This window comes from Drosophila innubila (assembly GCF_004354385.1).
Source record: "Drosophila innubila isolate TH190305 chromosome 2L unlocalized genomic scaffold, UK_Dinn_1.0 5_B_2L, whole genome shotgun sequence".
In the NCBI taxonomy this organism is placed as follows: Eukaryota; Metazoa; Arthropoda; class Insecta; order Diptera; family Drosophilidae; genus Drosophila; species Drosophila innubila.
Genome location: NW_022995373.1, coordinates 5,687,889 through 5,709,721, shown reverse-complemented (window position 1 = coordinate 5,709,721; position 21,833 = coordinate 5,687,889). Strand labels below are relative to the sequence as shown.

The 21,833-nt window shown below is 32.7% G+C and overlaps 2 protein-coding genes across 2 annotated transcripts; one reads left to right on the top strand and one right to left on the bottom strand.

Moving 5' to 3' along the window:
- Positions 1 to 10,035: 10,035 nt before the first annotated feature.
- LOC117782576 (calcium/calmodulin-dependent protein kinase kinase 1) lies at positions 10,036 to 21,460 on the bottom strand. Its single transcript, XM_034619599.1, has 7 exons — positions 21,278 to 21,460; positions 12,296 to 13,376; positions 11,881 to 12,235; positions 11,634 to 11,821; positions 11,345 to 11,578; positions 10,991 to 11,280; positions 10,036 to 10,932 (listed from the first exon to the last, which is right to left on the bottom strand). The coding sequence occupies exons 2-7, from the start codon at positions 13,343 to 13,345 to the stop codon at positions 10,860 to 10,862; spliced, it is 2,190 nt and encodes a 729-aa protein (XP_034475490.1). The 5' UTR covers positions 13,346 to 13,376; positions 21,278 to 21,460; the 3' UTR covers positions 10,036 to 10,859.
- On the top strand, positions 15,434 to 16,877 carry LOC117782577. Its single transcript, XM_034619600.1, has 2 exons — positions 15,434 to 15,512; positions 15,573 to 16,877. Exon 2 carries the CDS (start codon positions 15,583 to 15,585, stop codon positions 16,666 to 16,668), a length of 1,086 nt encoding a protein of 361 aa, XP_034475491.1. The 5' UTR covers positions 15,434 to 15,512; positions 15,573 to 15,582; the 3' UTR covers positions 16,669 to 16,877.
- Positions 21,461 to 21,833: the final 373 nt, after the last annotated feature.

Below are 21,833 nucleotides of genomic sequence, written 5' to 3'. Positions count from 1 at the left end.
GTTTGTGCCGCTGGCTGATACTGCCAACGACCAGCCTGCCGAACCTGGAAGAATTTAAAGCCGCCACCTATACGTGCACATTCGGTAGAAGATAACCAATGCATTGGTGAACAAAATTGTTGATCTCATTGGCAGTTAAAACTTTCACGTTATTTCTCTAATTAAAAGAAATATTCACGAAACCACACTCCAAACAAAAGACGAGCAGCATTTTCGCAAAATCTTCTGTTGTCTAAGCGAGGCAAAGAAAAACTTCTACACTTACCAACTAACGTAACCCTGTCGAAATCACACGTACCTTAAAAGAAAAAGGCTTTTACGCTAAAAGAGTTAAATATTTGACAATCACACAGATTTTTTGTCGCGACGCACAGAAACATAAATGTGTTCATTTTTTTTTTTAATTTATGAATTCAGAAGTTGTGTTTGTTGTAGATGTTGTTGTAGTGCTCACGATTGCTAATTCCTATTAGTTCTACTGAACAAGAGCACACCTTGAAACCGGTATTCTAATAAAAAACCACATCAAACATAATTTTCATAAAAGGTATGCGACAAGCTATTTACAAGCCAAATATATAATCGTACAATCGGGCATCGGCAATTTTACTATTTCCGCTGTATAATGTCCTCCTTGCTTTAAAATCTCTGAAAATCAATTCATGCAATTATACAAATCACTGTGACAGCGTTTTACAGCAGGAGAAGGCTAAAATGAGAAGCACCCGCACTAGGGCTCTCGCCTTGTGACCACAAAGGGCCAGCAGACTTGACAAACAACCGGACTTAAAAGCTTTCGCTGTGACAAAAAACATCCCAAGCAATCTGATAAGCACCGAAGCACTTTTGGATCTTTTATCCGACCGTTGCGAGGCGATTGGCAGTCCCAGCGCTTGCCATCTACCAACGCTTAAAGGTGCTTCACGCAGGCTTAGCAAAGCTCTAAAGCGAGATAAAGCAGATGCCCAACGGCGCTACATAGGGGAATTATTGCCAAGCTGTCCAAAGCATAATTTGCGGAGGGCTCACCCAAGCGCGCCAATCGAAACAGTAACGTCTATAAGCCTGCAAAAGTCATAAATGAACAGATGAAACCAATGAAAGCTAAAAGCTGTGATCTAATAACTCAAAAAAAGCAAATCAACCGGATAACATCAGAAATACGTTCTGCATTAAAACATCGGGAATACTGCAGCGCAATATTCCTCGAGTGTGGTTTAATGGTAAAATGTAATAATGTATAAAATCAAATCGACACTCCCCGAAATTGAGATTCAACTCTACTACATCTGATAATCATATTATAGAAGCTGGAGTTCCTCAGGACGGCTAACAACATCTATGTTTACCGACGATACCGCAAACCGCTCCCGATTCCCTACTTAAGAAAAGCACGATTATCTGAACATTTGGCGATAGTAGGGAAATGGCAAGACTGGCGTATTTTAATAAATAAAAGTGCAAGCACGTCACGTTCACTCTCAACATGCAAACATGTCCTCCGCTAAACCTGTCTAATTCGCCACTTCGACAAGCGGAAAAAGTAGCGGACCTTGTTGTTCATTTTGACAAGCGGCTCTCCTGGCGAAGTCACCTTGAAGCAAAGAAAACGCAGATTAATCTAAAAGCCAGCAGCAAACTTCATTGGCTTTTAAACGACCGATCTCCTCTCAACTTGGACTACAAAGTCCTACTAAACAATTGCACGGACCTACGGCTCGCAGCTATGGGGAAACGCGTGCAGTAGCAACATCAATATTATCCAGCGAACCCAATCGAAAATCTTGAAAACTATCACTGAGGCACCATGGTATGCTCGAAACGAGAATTTTCATAGAGACTTGAGCATTGTATACGTAAAAGATGAGATAGCACAACAAAAGGCAACCAAATCCTCTTTCAAGGCGCTTGACTCTGGTTTGCATCACATGCCTCAATACATTGAAAAGTCGGCTCTAAATCTGGCAATATATTTTAGAACTTTTTAATTGTATTCCATGTGCATGTATATTGAGTTTGTGCAAAGTATGTAATAGTCAGTAGGAGGCGTGGCACACCCCATAAAATATATAAATATTCTTGATAAGTACTCATATCCGTCAGTCCGTATGAACACCGATATCTCAGAGATGGTAAGAGCTCTGCATATTCACGCTTATACTTTTTGAAATGTTATTTTATTAGCTTTCATTTCACATCAAAGCATGCTCTCGTTTATTTTAAAAATCTTAAAAATCTGTTTTAGCATTATTAATTGGTACGGCAGCAATATTAGCTAATTAGTTTTGAGTAACATCTCCCTTAATTTTAAAAATGATTTTAGTTCGCTTCTTCATAGTATTTACTAATTACACTAGGCAACAGCCAAAAAATTACAAAAAATAAACCCCCTTTTTTGGATAGATTTGGTGCCCCATATGACGAAAAACAATTAATTTTTTTTTTACTGAGATTTTTTTTTTAGAATTTTATAAAAATCTGTCTTTTTTGAAAGCTAATGAATATATATGTATAATTTATTAATACAAAGTTTAAGATTTAAACCAGTAGTTTAAGAGACATAAATTTTCGAACTAAGAAAATAATGATTTTTTGTTTAACTTTTTTTCAGCTTTTTTTACTTTAAAATTTTAAGAAAAGTATAAAAAAATTGACTACATTTTATTACTATTATTATTTTATGAACATAGCTGCATTAATTACGCGTCGTTTAAGCTATAATTCATTAAAATCTATGGAGAGACGGCTAAGTAATTAGCATAAAAACAATGAAACAAAGGTTGTTGCTCGACTGATCGGTCCCATGGAAGCTATATGTTATAGTGGCCCGATTCCAACCAAATTTGGACAGGTTGTTTAAGGCAATACGAAACTAATAATTTGTAAATGTGGTACACATAACTTAAAAAATAAAAAAGTTTTTTATACTAAAGATTGCTTATCGACCGTTCGTATCATTCGTTCCTATGACAGCTATATGATATAGTGGTCCGATTTCTACCAAATTTGGGTACGATGTAAGGGTCATTTAAAGATACCTAATTTATGAGTTTTGATTGAGATGTCTAAAAAAAAAAGAAGTTGTTCATACTAAAACTTGATTTTCTACCGATCGGCCCTATGGCAGCTATATGATATATTGGACCGATGGACCGATTTGAACCAACTTTGGTAATGGTGCAAAAGACCAACTTATATGCACATTCTATCAGTTAAGTTAAGATATCTCAAAAAACAAAAATGTTTTTCATACTAAAACTTGATTTTAGACCGATCGATCCTATGCCAGCTATATGATACAGTAGACAGATTTGAACCAAAATTGGTGAAGATGTAAAGGACAATATAGAATACACAGTTGAAATATCTTAAAAAATAAAAAAGGTTTTCATACTAAAGTTGGATTTTCTAATAATCGTTCCTAAGGCATCCGATTAGAACCAAATTCTGTAGAGATATCAATGCGGACGGCAGCTAGTGATGAAAGCAGCACGAAGGGTGCGAAAGGCGACTAGCAATATATACAGCTAATTTGGAAAATTTGCTATGAATGTCCGATCAGATCGAGTTATATACCGATCGAAAGGTTTAGTCCTAACCTACAAAACTTTTGCTAACTCACCTGGTTCATGAGATAGGGTGTAAGTAAGAGGGGAAAAATTTGAATGATTGCAGCTAATGGGGCTGTTGGGGCCTTTTAGTTATATTTCTTATTAAAAATACGCGTAGATTGATATCTCGATCACCCAAATCCTATAACTGGTTCAAAAGATAAAAAAATTTGAAATTTTTAGTTTTTTTGGACTTCTCAAAATGAAATGAAAAGTCAGTTTGTTTGTTTGTCTGTTTGTATCAAAGCGCTAAAAAAAAGCTAAGATGATGGGGAATTATTCCATTTCGAAAATCTAGATATGTTTGTTCAACGACTTTTTGAGCGGGAAAACGCTAGGTCCCGCTAAAATTGAACCGTGCACAATGCCAATTTTCGCTTTTTTTTTTTATTAATTTATATTTTTATTTAAAATTTTTAGATTAAACTGAATTTTGTTCGTCACAAAATTGGATATCAGAAATTTTGGGGCTAGAAATTGCTTTCGTCACTAGACTTTTATCTCGTGTAACATATTACCAGATACACAACCTGCGAGATTGGATGATTATCTTTACAAACGGCAGAAGCTTTCATATGAAAGGCTGATTTAAAACCGATCTCTCCTATGTCAAAATGTGTTAAATAACAACAAATTGATTTTGTATGAGATTGGTTAAGATATCTTAAAAATAACAAAAAAAAAATTCATACTGAAGGACATGCCGATCCACAAGGAAATCATCAAAGTCGACAAAAACATGCCTAGACACAAAATAGATTTTAATGAATGATATCTTAAACGACGTGTAATTAATACAGCTATGCAAATAAAATAGAAAATAAAATGTAATGCATTTTTTTCGACTTTTCCTCGAATTTTAAAGTAATAAAGCTTAAATAAAGCCTAATTGGAAAATTTATGTCTCTTAAACTACTGATTTAAATCTTAAACTTTATATTAATGAATTATAGATACATTCATAAGCTTTCAGAAAATGTAAAGCTTTTGAAAATTGGCATTCCCGAGTAATGATGACAAATGTGGGCGCACCTCTGAAAAAAGTATTAAAAATATGCCAAATTTTAAAAAATTCTAATTAAAATAATCTCATTGGAAAATTAAATTAGTTTATTTAATTTATTTTCAAAACCGAAACGATTTGGTGGCGGCTAAGTTTATTAATCGGCGAAAATTAAAATGCGGGAGCGATTCGTGCTTGTACGTATAAAATAATTCAACAACTTAAACTTCAAATGTTCTTAAGCCTAGCTCTAACTATGGTGGCGAAGCGAGGTGAATTCGCTCTCAGAGCGACCAACGAAAGCTTTATTGTGCTCTCGCTTCGCCCTAAACCTAAATTACACTAATTACACTCACCATAGAAAAAAAAAGACTTTCGTTGTTTAAGGCCTCGTACCTATAAAAACAAAATGGTTTTGGTTCTTGTAAAATTTAAAAAGTTCAAAAAGTGTTGCCTAGAATTATTGATAATCTTCAGGAGTTATGGAAACTCAAAAATCCTTATTTTTTTAATTTTATACAGACAGAGTCCTTTTTGGGTAAGTTCTCAGATTTCTTTTCATGTTTGTCTGCAAATTTTTCATCGGGATCAAATCGGAACTTGATGATGGCTAATCTAGGACATTAATACAATTCACTTGAACCCAATATTTGGTTGCATTTGCGGTGTGTGGGGCTTTACCACCCACCAATGTTATCTGACTATTTTGCCGCTATATCTCTTGCAGCAGTTCGACAATTTTGCTTTAGTATAGCAGAGTACACTGGACAGAAAAAATTAAACTTCATATAAAAAAAAAGGTGGCCAAATTAGAAAGAAAAAAATTCAGAATCGGTTTAGCTGATCAGTCCTCCAACTAGGTATGGACCAGAGAACTGCAACGGGTATGTTCGAGTATGATTGAGCACCAGAGCGACAAGTTCGATCAAATCAACTCAGAGACTCGGTCGCAACGGGCTCGATCGAGTCACGGGTCTCTTTGTTTACGATCGAGTCGCGGGTATGATTTTTTTTGCTTTCGAACAATTCGTGTCGAGTAGCGTTCGAGTCATACGATCTGATTTGGTTTTTGAGCGTTTGTGAGCGTTCGTTTCGATCGAGTCACGAGTCATGATCGAACTTGCTGACTGATTTGATTTGATTGTGATTTTTCGAGTACGACCGAAAACGACAGTGTTGATTTTGTATTTTTTTCTGCTGCTTCTAAGTAAATGTGCGCATATACATTTATATTTATGTAATTATATTATATTTATGTAAATGCATATTTTTATGAACGCAATTATGTACACACATTTCATTAAAATTATTATTTATTATTAATTATTTATTTAATTATAAATATTTTTGATTTATTTAATGTCAATTTAAAATAGTTTAGAAAATATAGAATAAAATGATGAAAAATTTAAATTTTAAATTAAAAGTAAAATGGAAAAATAAAATTAATTAATATTATAAAAGTATAATTTATTTTATATAATTTAAAGTTTGATATTTTTTTACTGAACGAGTCAACTCGATGATTGATCCGATCGTTTGAACAAAACGGGTATGAATCAAATCAAATCAACCAGCAAGTTCGATCATGACTCGTGATTCGCTCGAAACGAACGCTCACAAACGATCAGCATGGTCGCGGACGATTTGATTCGAACTGACCGTTCAAATCAAACGCTCAGTTCGAACGATCCGCTCCGATCGCTTGTGAAAAAATCACAACGAGTACGAGTCAATTTCGAGCCTGATCGAACATCTCTTACCCGTTGCAGTTCTCTGGTATGGACATAAGATAAAAGCTGTACGCAAAATATCAAATCTATATAAAAAAAAACAGTTGCTAAATTAGCTAGATAGAAATTTAGCCAGCGTTTTAGCTGGTTTGTTCGGAGAACGGATAACACAGAGTTGCCAGATCAAGAAATTGTCGTTTTTCAACACTGCTAGCTTTTAGCTCGGGTGACTTCGAAAATATAAAATTGTTCAAACATTTGACGCCTGACAAGCTAAAAATGGCCATTATTTTTTTGAAAACCAAACAAAGACGGGTGGAGTTTTTCAACCATGCCAAAATTGCAAGAATATTTGCTGAAACTGAAACATTCTGTCGGCCCAAATTTTATAAATTAATCATTTTTATTAATAAAATAGATAAATACCCACATAACTTTTATGTTGCTTTACATATTCATCCTACTTGAATAACAACACACTACTTATCCTCCACTTTCGTCATTTTCCATTCCATATGCCTCCACAATGTAATCTAATCAGTTGTGCGTTTTTAGAAATGTAAACAAAGCACAACTGACGCAACAGAGTTACCATCAAATTTTTGGTTATTTTTGTGTGTTGCGTTGGCAACACTGCTTTCGCTCGCCGACAGATAAATTTGAGAACTTTTCCTTCGCTAGTGTCAAATCTTATGTCCATACTCAGCTTTAGCGCACAGCTTTCTTTCGATGTCCATACCCAGCTTAACTTTCTAATTGTCATTCCGATTAATTCCGATTCCAAACACGATTTTATGCATATAAATGTGCGTTTATTTACTTTGTCAAAATGAGTGCAATAGTTTAAAATAGATTACTATATATAGTTGATATTTGTATGTCTCTCTATATAAACGTAAATATAACCACCAACATATTTTAAATTGGTTTAAAAGATTGTTTATCTTGAAATTTATAATTAATATATGTAATAAATCTGGTCTAATGTGTATTCAGTACACGATTGTACATAACTTTATATAATTAAATACTTAATTTTATATAATGTTTTTTATTTTCTCCACATTTTAAACTAAGCATTTCGTTGTTTGATTGTGCCACTATGCGCATTAACAAAATTTAAAATGGTCCCAAAATTATTTTACCAACAATCTACATTTTCAAAATTTTTTTGTTGTCTTCTTTTTACGCACACATACAAGGACCTAAAATCAACTAAGTAACATTACTTAAATGTAATTTTTAAGTTGATACTCTTGACATTTAAGGACAATATTTAAAAGATTCATTATATATTATAAATCTATTATCATAAGTATTTCTATATTAGAATTTTGGCTAAAAACTACATTACTAATTCTTTAGAGCATTCATTCCTTTGCCTGGGTTTTGAGCGTCGAACTTTAGACTTCAACTTTACTTAATGTATTCCACTGAGGAGTGTATGCTCTCCCAATATTAACTATTATATTAGTAATAATATCACGCATGTATAGAAAAGAGGTATATTACATATATAAAAAAAAAAAAACAAAATTCTACTATTGCAGCTTGCATCTCTGAAACATGATATGAATGACACTATATTTAAAAAGACTTTTTGAATGGTTTCGATTTTTACAAAACCTAATATCATTCCAGATTTACGTTCATTATATACTAAAAAATCGAAGATTATTTTGTTGTATTTTTAAATAATTTTAAATAAACCTTCTTATTAAGGTACAAAATGAGAAAGATTTCAATATTTTCCTGCTTTGTATAAAAGAAAACATGTTTTTACAAATTTATTAATATGCGTAAGTTTCCGAGTGTATATCTATATCAATTATATAGCTATCTCGTATAAACTACTTTACAGCGTTTAAAAAACTGCAAGATGTTTCATTTCCATTGCTTTTGCTTCTGCTGCTGCCAGATCAGCGGTAGGTAGTACCTACTAGGTACGAAGTATTCATTCGAACGCAACATAACTGTAGTTTCCTAAGCAAGCAGCAAAAAAAAAAACAAAACAGTCGAACTGCCGCATGCGTCGACTTTCGGATGTCGAACGCTTGCTGCTGCTGCTGCTTTTGCTTATGAACGAAAGCAGCAGCAAAACAAGGTCAGAACTTTGGAAATTGTGACTGCTGCTGCTGCTTCGCAGTTTTTCAATTCTCGATTTTGACAGTTGCTTCGACTGACGGACTGACGCTTTCGGTTTTGTTCAGAAGCAGAAGCAAGCGCTCATATTGAACAGTTGCAAACAGTCGAAGCAGTAAAAAGTAAAAAATTCGTAACTTTTGCTGATTCGACTGCAGCATTTTAAACACTGCTATTTTACATCAAAACGCATAATTACACACACGCAACAATCTGCATGTGATTTCCATAGCTATAGCAATTGGCCCGGTTTTAAGGCAACTTTTGGGCACTTCCAAAGAATTTCGTACGGCTTTAAATTTGAAAAAATCAGTACAAATTAAAAAAAAATTGGGGTATTATTTTTAAATGCATTAGTGCATTAGCAGTATTTTGAGTGCAAAATGTAGTCTCTGCCGCTTTGAGTTATTTAATTTATTTGCAATAAACATTTAACAAGATTGAATAATTTTCTTAGCAATACTTTTAGTTTAACGCTGCTGCAGAGTGATTTTATGCATCAATACTAAGTGTTTGGTCCCGGTTAACGATTCTCTGGAAATGCACATGAGTTTTGAGAAAGTAATGGTGTGCTAAGGCATAAACTGTCCAAGTTTCAAAATTGACCGCATTTTTTTTTCTTAAATCTCAAAAGTAGTTATGTAATTTTGTTAAGTTCGTTCAGAAGTTATAGCAGGGACTGCAAATAATAGTTATGAATTAAAAAAAGAATGAATATGAAAAAATTAAAAATATTTTATTTTTAGTAATTAACTTCAATTTTTATAATAAAAATTAAAAATAATAGCTAATTTTAATTAAAAAAAAATCAAAAATTAAAATTATTTGCCAATTTCTATTATAAAAATTGAGTGAAAATATCAATACCTTAAATATCCTTAATATACGTCCTATTTAAATTTTATTTTGATTCAATTTTAGAATAGAAATTGACAAATAATTATTATTTTAAATTTTTATAATAAAAATTTAAATTAATTATTATTTTAATTTTTAATAACATAAATTGAAATTAATAGTTATTTCTCATCTTTATTATAAAAATCAGCATATAACTTTTATTACGCAATATTTGTTTTAAAAATTATAACTGTTACGGTCCCTGAGTTATAGTCATAATAGATTTTTAAAGTGATTTCTAGGATATTTGATTAAATTTATTTATGCAGTTGTGCTAAAAATGTATTTACCGAACCTCCCAGTTGCTAAAGCTATTTTCAATTTCTAAATAATTTAAGAAATAATTTAAGTAAAGTGTACATATAAAGTACGCAAAAGAGTAAAATATTAAATTGTAATAGTTTAGTTTAGTAGTTTACTCGACGAAATTGGCTATTTCTGACACAATATTTATAAATTAAAGTATAAGATATTTATTTTTGGACATATCATTGTTATCTTATGAAGTACCAGATATTTAGTCAATATAAAAGTTTTCCAAACCCTGCATAGACTAGTAAGGATGTTAAAGCTATATTAATTATACCTGGATTTTGATGCTAGTTATTCAAATTTAATTGCAAGTAACTAACCATAACAGCAGTAATTGCCTTTTAGTCTTGTGCAATTAATTAACAAGCACCGCTTTATTTTAACAACCATTTAGTTTTGGTCAATAAACGTGTATATATAACAAATATCATAAAATAAAAACAATAATAAAATTGCAAAAATACAAACATAACAAATTAGATTTTAGAAAACCCATTCAATAGCAACAAAAAAAAATTTAAGGTATAAAGCAATATTAACATGTTAGTGGAATTCATTTGCTTATAAAATTTACGCTTCGCTTGCTAACAATTCTTTTTTTGACAATAAAAGTGTCAAGAAACAGAAATAGTGCCACTCCTAATATTCTAACACTTATTTGTCTAAAATAATAATGATGTACATAATTTCGGGGTATTTATACGTGATTAGAAGCTTTAGTATGATCCTGTTAATAAAATATGACTATAATTCATATTTTTGTCATCAGTTTTAATTAAACGGAGATTTTTATAAAAAATTTGTAGAAATGATTTATACGTTTGGCACAATTTGCAATTAAATAAGCTTATATTAATATAGCACGGAAAGCGTTGAAAAAAACTTCTATATATATTTTTTTTCGCAAACTTTCATTAAGTTATGTTTTTGAAATGTTCCAGTTTAAAAACAATTTAATGAAATTATTTTAAAGGCCATAAGTTATACCTTGGAATATACATAAGTATATGTAAAGCACTAGTGAATAACTATCACTAGGATTGGACGGCTTGGCCGGTAATCCTTTAAAAGTAAGTACTAATACGAGAATTTACAAATCAATGGTGTTATTAAAAATGTTCATATTCGAATTTAAATATCTTATATTTGAGTAATTAATTATGAATCTTCATTTTTTGAATTGGGACAATGTTCAGTCAAAGATGGAAGTACATTATCCGATGATGGTTGTCTGAAAAAAATCATATTTTAATTTCTATAAGAAATATACGACAAGAATTCGAGCATACCTGTCAAGATCCATGTGATACGAGCCGGGGGCTGAATTTGATCTGCCAGCTTGAATAAATTTTTGTAACCTAGAACCACCAGGTTGAGGCGCCCTTCCGGAAATACCTTTAATGAAAGGATTGCCAAAGGAATGATTCTTGAGCATTGTTTTAATCAAGATGAGGGTATCAAGCTTCGGAATGCTGCGAACAACAGAATTTATATCTTCCTCGTCTACTTGAACCAAACAACAGTTCTCATCTTCCGTAGGTAAAGGATAAATTCCATTACTGGTGACCCATGGATTAATCTAAGATGATATATAAGTAATTAATAAGAAAATTAACTTGCATTTTCAGAAAATGTATGTGTACCTTTAATTGCGGCAAAGTAATTCTATGTGCAGCATCCTTTTCAAGCATTCGAATAATACAGTGTCGCATATCACCACTAATTTTTGGTGTTTCTGGAAAGACCACTTCTTCGGTTTTAATTTTCTCATACAGTATAGGTATTGAATTTGCTACGAAGGGGACATTGCCATAAACCAAAGAGAACAGTGTTGCACCCAATGCCCAGATATCCGCCGCACGACCACAATATACATTCTAAGAATGAAACAATTAATAAACAATTTTAATATTTGTTTTGGGTTTTACATACCTTGCCCAAAACCAGGGTTTCAGGAGCTCGAAATGCAGGTGTACCAGCTGTTGAGCCATTACTCATGATAGCATCGTCACCAAGAAACTCATTGCATACTCCTAAATCGGCTATTTTGACATGTCCACATTGCGTCAGTAGCAAATTTCCTGGTTTTATGTCAGCATGTATAATTTTTTGATAATGCACTTTTTTAGAAGAAAAGCAATTAATATTTTCACCACTTACAGATTTTTAATATACTTACAATACTCGAGGCCAAGTAATGAGTCCCGAAACACACTCCATGCACGCTGTTCCGGTAATGGCTTATCTGTAGGAATACAAAGCACTTCTCCTTTTTTAACCAACTCAAAAACCATATAGAGTGAATCTTCCATTGGATCGTCTAAGACTTCTACAAGTTTCACAATGTTGGGATGATCTAGTTTTTTTAAAACTGCAATTTCTCTATAAACACGATCCAGTGGAGATGTTGCTTGTTTTGGACTACGTCGCATGAGAGCAGCTTGTCGAAGTAAGCGTTTTTTAGAGAGAATCTTCATTGCATAATGTGTCGAGTCTTCTTCAGAATAAGCTAATTTTACAAGTCCATATGAGCCCTATAATGAAAATGTTTTAGTAAAATTATTTTGCTAGATAATTAAGTATTTATATATTACTTGTCCAATTTGATCCATAAGTTTATACTGATTTAGCTGTAGAAAGCTTCCAGACTTTTCAATAGATATTCTACGTGATTCTCGCAGAGGAGGCCGTCGTCGAACTGAACGTGGACTACCGTATGGACTACCATATGGACTGTAAGGAACGTTCGGATAAATTGGACGAGATTCTGTACGCATACAGATTGTTGGTGCAATATTTGGGCGCTGAAATGGATGCCGGCTTGTCTCTAAGGTAGATGTCTGCTGTATTTCTTTGGTAATCGGTATTGCTTCAGTAGTCGGTGATTGAATTTGGCTATCAGTTGATCGATATTCATTTATTTCGGGAAGATGACGATGCTGTAACTTCTGATCAATATTTAAAAATGCACAATCATCATTGTACAAGTCTAGCGACTGTGATTTTAACAGTGTAGGGAGATGCTGTTTTGGAATTGAGGAATTCATTTGATTAAGTTTAACATCTGTATCTCTTTGTGCGCCATTACGAAGCACTGAAGGTGTCTTAATTTCTAAAGACGAGCTAATTTTATTTGGCGGAAGTAAAGGATTATCATCTGGCATTACTCCACTGCCTTTCACACAATTTAGTTTTTTAAGGCTTTCACAATCACACTGAGGTTCTGAAGCTTCAGTATCAATTTGTTTAGATCTTATGTTTTGATTGGTCCGTTCTCTTTTATTAATATTTTTTGGCTTTGTACCGGCAGAGTTTATACAAAAACATTCGCATTTATCACTTGCATTTGAAATATTATTTTTTGAATCAATGTGCAATTCTTCAAATTTTTTATTCAATATCATTGTAGACCCTGTAATCGCTGTGTTGAGCGCTTCCTGCTTACAACCTTCCTCTATTTTAACAACGATAACATCGTTGTCATCATCATCACAGTTAACAAAAGTGGCATTTTGTGCATCAGATGTAAGCTTTTTTACATTTAATATTTTCTTGTCATCTGTTTCCAACACTTTCCCTGCATCTGGTGTGTTGGTAGGGACTATTGATTCCATATTCAAATCCGACATTGTGTGTGCTTTCATATATCCTCATAGTCACATTTTAAAAACATTTCTACAAATATATTAAATTAAAAAAATTGGTTAAAAATATTTTAAATGCGTTTCACAGAATAAATAAATACGATAATAAATAGTTAGAACCCGTACTTAAAAAAAGTACAGGGGTCTATTGGGTTTGCTTTAACGAATATGTGCGTAACAGGTAAGAAGGAGGCGTGAAAGACCCCATAAAGTACATAAATATTGATCAGCATCAATAGCCAAGTCGATATAGCAATGTCCGTTTGTCTGTATGAACAAATAGATCTCAGAGACTATAAGAGCTAGAGACACCAAACTTGGTATGTAGGTTCCTCTATATTGCAAGCAGATCAAATTTGTTTCAAAATTCGGCCACGCCCCCTTTATCGTCCACAAATCGACAAAAAAAATTTCATATCCAAATTATAAGAACAATTTAAAAGCTAGTGGCACCAAATTTAATTTATAGATTCCTCTATATTGCAGGCAGATCAAGTTTGTTTCTTTTTTTGGATTGGACCACTATATCATATAGCGCCCATAGAAACAATCGATCGAAAATCAAGTTTTAGTATGAAAAACTTTTTGGTTTTATGAGATATCTCAACCAAACTGATAGAATATGCATATATCTTGGTTTTATATATTCTGACCGAAGTTGGTTCAAATCGGACCACTATATCATATAGCTGTCATAGGACCGATCAGGCGAAAATCAAGTCTTAGTATGGAAAACTTTTTGGTTTTATGAGGTATCTCAACCAAACGTATACAGTATGCATTTAACTTGGTTTTATATATTCTGACCGAAGTTGGTTCAAATCGGACTACTATATCATATCGCTGTCATAGGACCCAACAGGCGAAAATCAAGTTTTAGTTTGAAAAACTTTTTTTATATAATAATCATATAACTGTCATAGGACCCATCGAGTATGCTCAACAGTTGCACCGCGACCGAAAAGAGCAGGGCGCGGAGCCCCTTAGTTTGGTTTCACTTTACACATAGATAAAAATAGAAACGAAAATTGTATGAAATCACTCAACAAAAAAGGGTGTTAGAGGAAAAAGAGCAACGGAACGAATAATCAATACTTTACGTGTAAGAAGGGGTGAGGAGAGGTTTGAATATCTGTCGTAAAGGTCAGCATGTTATTTTAAAATACAAATAAAATAAATGTTGTCGCTAGTTGATTACACTAGGTTGCAGCAAAATTGTATCTTACACAAAACCAAATATTTTTTTATTCATATAAAAACCAGAGAAGCAAAAAGCGCTATTAAAGTTATTCTACGGCAAGACTTAAAATATATGTTAAAGTTTTATTCAAAGTACAGTGCTGATATATAAAGAATCTCCAAGGACATTTTACCTTCGAAAAGTATATAACTTTACATAAGCATATAGCTATTCACTCGTAAATAGGCGTCTACTCCTGGTCTAATAAACTAATCGAACTGATTAAAAAACTAGTCGGAAAGGCTATAGTCGCGATCCCGACCATAGGATACCCATTACTTATTTCAATATATATAAAAGTACTTTAAAGAAATTACTTGTATTACTTTGAAAACATTATATCACCATAGCTGCCGTTCTACTTGTCCGATCTTGATGCGATTCAGTGGGGCAATAGATAATACTAATAGATAACGGTTATTGCCATTAATAACGTTTAAACTTGATCTGCGTGGGTTATATAGAAATCTTTGTCCCAAATTTGGTTACTCTATCTCTTATAGTCTCTGAGATCCTTGTGTTTATACAGACGGACAAACGGTTGTTCGCGATTAAGATTTAAGCGCTCAAACGGACGGACGGACGGACATGACTATATCGACTCGGCTGTTGATACTGATCAATAATATATACACTTTATGGGGTCGGAGATGCCTCCATCTCCCTTTTACATACATTCCAACGAGCACAATATACCCTTTTACTTTTTTTTAAAGTAACGGGTATACAAAATATATGTATTGTATATATACATACATACAATTATGTATGTGTGTTAGCAAGCACAACTGTAAATATTTATTTTTGCTTTCACAAACTTAAACAAACGCACACTGAATTTATTTAATCTATATTTAGATCTTTCCATTTATTCAATCCGTTCTATTCATTTCAATGGCCGTTGAGAGCAATTATACAAAAAATAGTGTAAGCAAATACATTAAAAAAATAATTAAATAAACTACATATATATTTCCTTTTATTTAGTAAAAAAAAAATGACCAAGCGCTGGATAAATTTGGCCTTATGGCTATCGTGTCTTGTGTTAATAATAGAACCCATGAAAACCAATGAATATGTCATGGACCGTTCTCCTAAACTTGAAAAATTTACCCATTCAATTAGAGGAGAGTATATACCAATGGAGTTTTTTAATGCCATGAGATCGGCTGATCTGTCTAAGCAATCATTACAAAATCAATTACGAAATTTTCTTGAAAATCTTCAGAAAAATCTGACAACGTCTGATGTGCCAAATGTTATTGAAGATCATCATCAGAACACACAATATCAAATAACAAAATTTCGAGAGTTATCGGATTTCTTTTATATAACTGCCGAAGTGTCTAAAAATTTCTCACATGATTCGGAAATGTACTACGAAGTTGCAAAAAACTCAAGTTATACTCTTTTGTTGCAGCTTCGCCAGATCCCTTCGACGCTACCTACAGTGGTTAAACTGTTATTAACAAATTATTTTGCAGAAATGGAATTCTTTCACATTATGTTCTCGGAAATTATAGACGAAGTGCTAGAGTACACGCAGAACACGTTGCTTGCAATTCAAAATACATTCACATACTATGCGGATGTTCAGAGATTTGTTTTGGACAACTGGAATTTTAAAAGCGACGTTAGTTGCTGCAAAGAATATATGGAATTCTTGCAACTGTATTCAGCTCAAATTTTTAAATGCACTGCTGGTCATAATCTTAACGTTGCATTTGACGTATTTGCCATGAGTGAACTTACCAGCAAGTATATAATGCGCCAACTGGAATTTCGGATTCAGCGACTATTCAACTGCTTTTATTTCGGAAATTTTGAAATTCGATGTAAATTTCTTCAAAATGCCGAAAGTGACTTCGAAGTACTGTTCAATAAAATCGAAGATCTAGAAATATATTATGATATTAAAACAAAGAATGGTCGCGTATCATCTCTTAGACTTCGACGTCGAATAACTACTGAAGAGGATTCAAATACCCCAAGAGCTCATACTGACTGTATACCAAAAGAATTTCCACTCGGGCAAATGCATAACAATTTAAAACAATGTTTTTATAATATACAAAAATATTAAAAGATACTGTCTTATTTTTTAACCTGTTAGCTTATTAATAATCAAACCAAAAATCATCTGAAGAAATTTAAAATTATACTTAATAATGTGGCAATATCAGAGGTCGCAACTAAGATAATAAACAAATAAATAAATAAATAAGAAAATAAATAAATAACAGTCCAGACATATTTCTGAAGTGGTCTGCTCATTTCAAAAACAGAAAAAATGTAAATCGGCTCGGTTTCTCACTCCAAAAACAAATAAATATTTGTGAAGAATTAAACGAAACAAGTAAAAAGCGTCAGTAGACAGTGGATTGTTTGACTTATATTAAATTGCTAGGTATCATATTTATTTATTATTGTATCTTTTAAAACTCCAGATAATATAGTTGGCTAAAACCAACTGGAAAATTATAATTTCTAACGATTTGTTGAATTTTACTAATAGTTGAACTGAACAAAATCTAAAATGAACCAAACCCTTTTTATACTCTTTGCTTAAAGAGTTAAAAGGGTATATTGCGTTCGTTAAAATGTATGCATTAACAGGAAGAATGGGGCATCTCCGAGCCTAAAAAGTATATATATTATTGACTAGCATTAACAGTCGTGTCGATATAGCCATGTCCGTCTGTCCTCCAGGGTGAGTGCCGTGAACTACTATAAAATGACAACAAGGAGGCTCGCATCGATCGCACACCCCCGGATCGCTTCGTTTGGGGTGAGGTGCGGCTACACTCGAGCACACTCTGTACTAAAAGCCAGCCCTTTTTCACTCCATATGACCCTTAGACAACAAGCATTATCAATTACATTAAATTTTTATTTTGTTCATTAACGTCGACGAGTACAAATGAAATACAGCATTTTGAGTATAAAAGTCTTATACGCAACAGTTTTTTAAATTTACGCATTAATTGATCAAAGGCGTCAATAAGGTTGGTGACCTCATTTAAAGCCAAATTAACACATCGAGTCTTATATTCTTTGTTTGAAATTGTGTCCTCCAAACAAAATTGAATTTGATCAAGCAGGCGATCCATTTCAGCCATATAACTAGATCCAGTGACTACCAGCGACTGAAAACTTCGACATAAAGACATATTTGACTTCAAAGTGATATTGCAACAGTTACGTAGGTCTACAGCAGTCATGTTAATCAGGCCATCTATGACATGACAAACGATACCAAATAATCGATCTGGATTTATTAAATATTGGTTTTTCTTGAGCATGGTTGTCCTTCGATTTGTTGCTTCCGTTTTGCTGACGTGACTATTATTTACAAATTCAGACGCACTATCATCACTATGAGCAGTTTCTATAAGCACTTTATTTGCGATCCTTAAATGTCGTAAAGCTAAGCTTCGGAAATGATGAAGAACATTGACAATGTCTATTCGAGATACTTCAGATATTAGATCATCAACCAAGTTGAGCATCCTTGTTGGAATATCTTTGTTGAGTGGTTTGTCAATATCAGTAACAAAGGCACGCAATATGGTGATTGCCTTGATCAACACATTGTCGCGATGATGCAATTTTTCAGAATCAGTCGAAATATTTTCAACAGTGTCTTCACAGGGTGCAGCATTTTTTACGGATGATAGCCTCAGAAAAAGTAATATTATAAGCAGCACTTCTCTTGAAATACATCCCATCGCAATAGATTAAGCTCAACTACTATCTGAATAATCAGTTTGAATTTATACGAGTACAAAGACGACATGAATAGGGTGGGTTCAAAAAAACAATTTATTTTATTTACAACTTTTAGAAGGGTATATAAAGTATACTTATATGTGTATTATGCTGACGATTATAGGAGGTGTGTTTAATAATAATACAGTTCAGGATCTTGGTTCACTTTAATCAAATATTATGAGGTTATATTTTATATAAATACCTAAGTGCGTGTTATCAGAAAAATTCAATACCGCAAATAAATATATATACACACATTTACATATATCATCTATGCATATAAAATACTCATTGTGCTGAGAGTTCGATTTTAAATGTACAGCGCAAACTGTAACCTAGGAATCTTTTTTTTTCACAATTATGATGTCTTCATTTATTTTTATGCCTGGTTTTCTGCAAATATATCAGGGTGGAATTCGTTTGGCGTAGGTGACAAAGCTCAACTGCTTAAAGCTCAACTGCTTAAATCAAATTATATTTTTGCTAGTGTGATGCTTCACTTGTCTGATATCTTAAAGTACGGTCACACTGTTTAATTTTGAAAAATTGTAAGGCGCAGTTAGAGCAAGATTTTCTTAATTGGGTTACCATTTAATATTGCACCAACCTTACTCTTCTGACTTACACCCCTGTGACTTGCATATATTCATTTCCAAATATAAAACTATATATAAATTTACAATCACAAAACACATGCAGTACTGGAATCTGAATCTGCTCAAACCGTTAGTTTTGTCCAGACCCTCATAAAAACATACGACCATACAACAACAACCATACGACAACAGAAACAAAAAGAATGTTTATAATGAACCTTAGTTTCCGAACGATTGTTCGGACATGGGTCAACAGCTGCCAAAATCTTAAAATATAACAAAAACTCACTTCTTACGAAACTTTCACCCGGAAGATTTTCAAGATACTTATTTAAGCAATTTACACGTGAATTAATTCACTTGGATGAACATACCGACAGCATAATTGAATAAATTCAGTTTTTCTACGACATATCTTTTGCAACAACAAATAGATAATCAAAGTGCAATGAAAACACTTTAATTAAGATAAAAAAACTTCTTAATGACTAAAGAAGTTTATATATATTTCATAAAAAGTAAAAAGAAAACATATGGAAAAATCGTACGTTCGTAAACGGGTACTTACACCAATTAAAAAAAAAAAGAAATAGATAAAATTTATTGGATAAATACTCGATAGAAATCTACATTAATCTTCTTTTACATAAATTAATCGCTTTAGAATACTCCGTTCCATTTCGAGGATTTGCATTTTACTGACCTCTATTTCGAGTACGTTCGCTACTGGAGATGGGCACGGGTCTTTTCGGGTTTCGTGTCCCGCAGGCCTCTTTAAAAAATCCACGGGTTTCGGGCCTGAAAATCGTAAACAGGCCGGTAGGGCTGAAAAATCACGATTTCAAAGTTTCTTTTCATATGGATTGATAAAATTTTTTCTGTGATAATTCGCTGTTAATATCATTTCACCATTTCTATTATCGATTTGCATCGATATTTTTATTAAGCTTAATTTTTTACCTATCAAATGCGTAAATAAGAGGAAAAAATATGAATCGCTAAAAATATGATTAGGAAAAATATTTGGTTTTTGAGCCAAATTTGGTTAGACAACACCAACAGCATATTCAGTGCTATATTTTGCATCGTTATATCGATTTGACTCTTCCTCCCGAGAAAAAAAAGGTGGAAAGCATCCACAAAAATCGTAATCTCCGAAGAATTCTAAAAATATTTTTACCAGAAACTATGAAAATTTTGCAATTGCAGATCTTATTATCTAAGTGTAAGATTTTTTGTTCGATTTGCTGATAAGTTGACTGGCTCATTTTAATGTCTCCTTCAATTGAACATATTCTAAATGAAACGGCACAACTCAAGCAAAAGCAATGACAACGTCCAGTTCCTGCTCGAAATGGAGATAAATGTCTGATATAAGATGGTGGCACTTGTTTCACATCTAGCATCGATCCCATTCGTTCCCCGAAGAATAACTTAGTTTGCAAAATGAATTTCTCTGTTCACCTTGGATACCTGATTAATAAATTAACTTGCAATATTTCCTTGTGGAAAGAAGAATTTACAAAAGTTAATTTTGCATTTAAGAATAGGAAGAGACTACGATTAATAGCTATATAAATAACTGCCTTAGTAATTTCCAAAACGCAAAAAAATCAATTTCGATAGGTCAGGTACTACCGCGACAGCCCTCGTTTAAGTACTACCAACGACACCAACAATTCTCACATACCAAAAATTGCTGTTTGTACGGAGAAATTCACATTGCGACAAAGTTCAAAACAACGAAACAATAACATACATATGTACATACATTTGTATATTAACGTCCATTAAAAGCTCTTATTCTATCACTTCAATGTAGACATCATGTACGTGATAATCAAAAAAATATTCGAAAACAATAACAATCGCAAAACACTATCTGTAAATAGGAATTATATTTTTGGTATAATACAGACGTTCATACACACACACACAAACGTACATATGTATGTACTTAAGTTCAAGCTCGTCTCATTTCATATAGTGAAATGTATATATGTACATACATATGTATGTATATAAGAATGCACACAATACACATGCAAACTAACATGCCAATGTTAGTAAATATGTTAGCACACAATTGTTAAAACAATAATATTTATCTATGTATCTTCATACATATTTAGGTACATATATAAAACACACACTAGTTAACAAATCTAAAATTGACCGGTGAGCGAAAGGACACCATTAAATACGGACGTTTATATACATATATAGATGCATGTGCATGCATCACTTACAAATACAAAGAATTGTATACATTTTTTTAATGTTTTCGGCGAATTTTACTGCAATACGTTAGGTGTTTGTACGTACGTGTGTATGTGCATATTAAATACACATTATGCTTCAAGATTCTAAAATCGATTATAGTATGCACTGTTTGTAAACGAAATTTGTTACTCCAACGAATTATTTGTATGATGACAATGTAATATAATCGGAAAACACAGAACGCGCTTGAATCTCAACGAAGACTAAAAGGAATCGGATGAACTAGTTAAGCTTTAGAAAACAAAAGTAATTTTAAAGCTAGCGACAGTAGCTTTAAAAGCTTTTATTTCTCGGAAGTGAACCTTGAGCAGCTGCAACACACTCTCAGAACGGAAATCTCTTAATATAAGTGTATACCCTTAACAAACATGTTTGTATGTATGGACTCATGATTACAATCTTATATATATGTATTTATATTAGTATACATGTACATATGTAAACACATACTAAATTTATACGTATACTTAATATTATGTATGTATGTACTTAGTATATGTATGAGCACACATGCATACAAATTAAAAAAACAATTTATTCAAAATATAATACCAACATACATGAATGTACATATCTTTGCATTTCTATATAAACATTA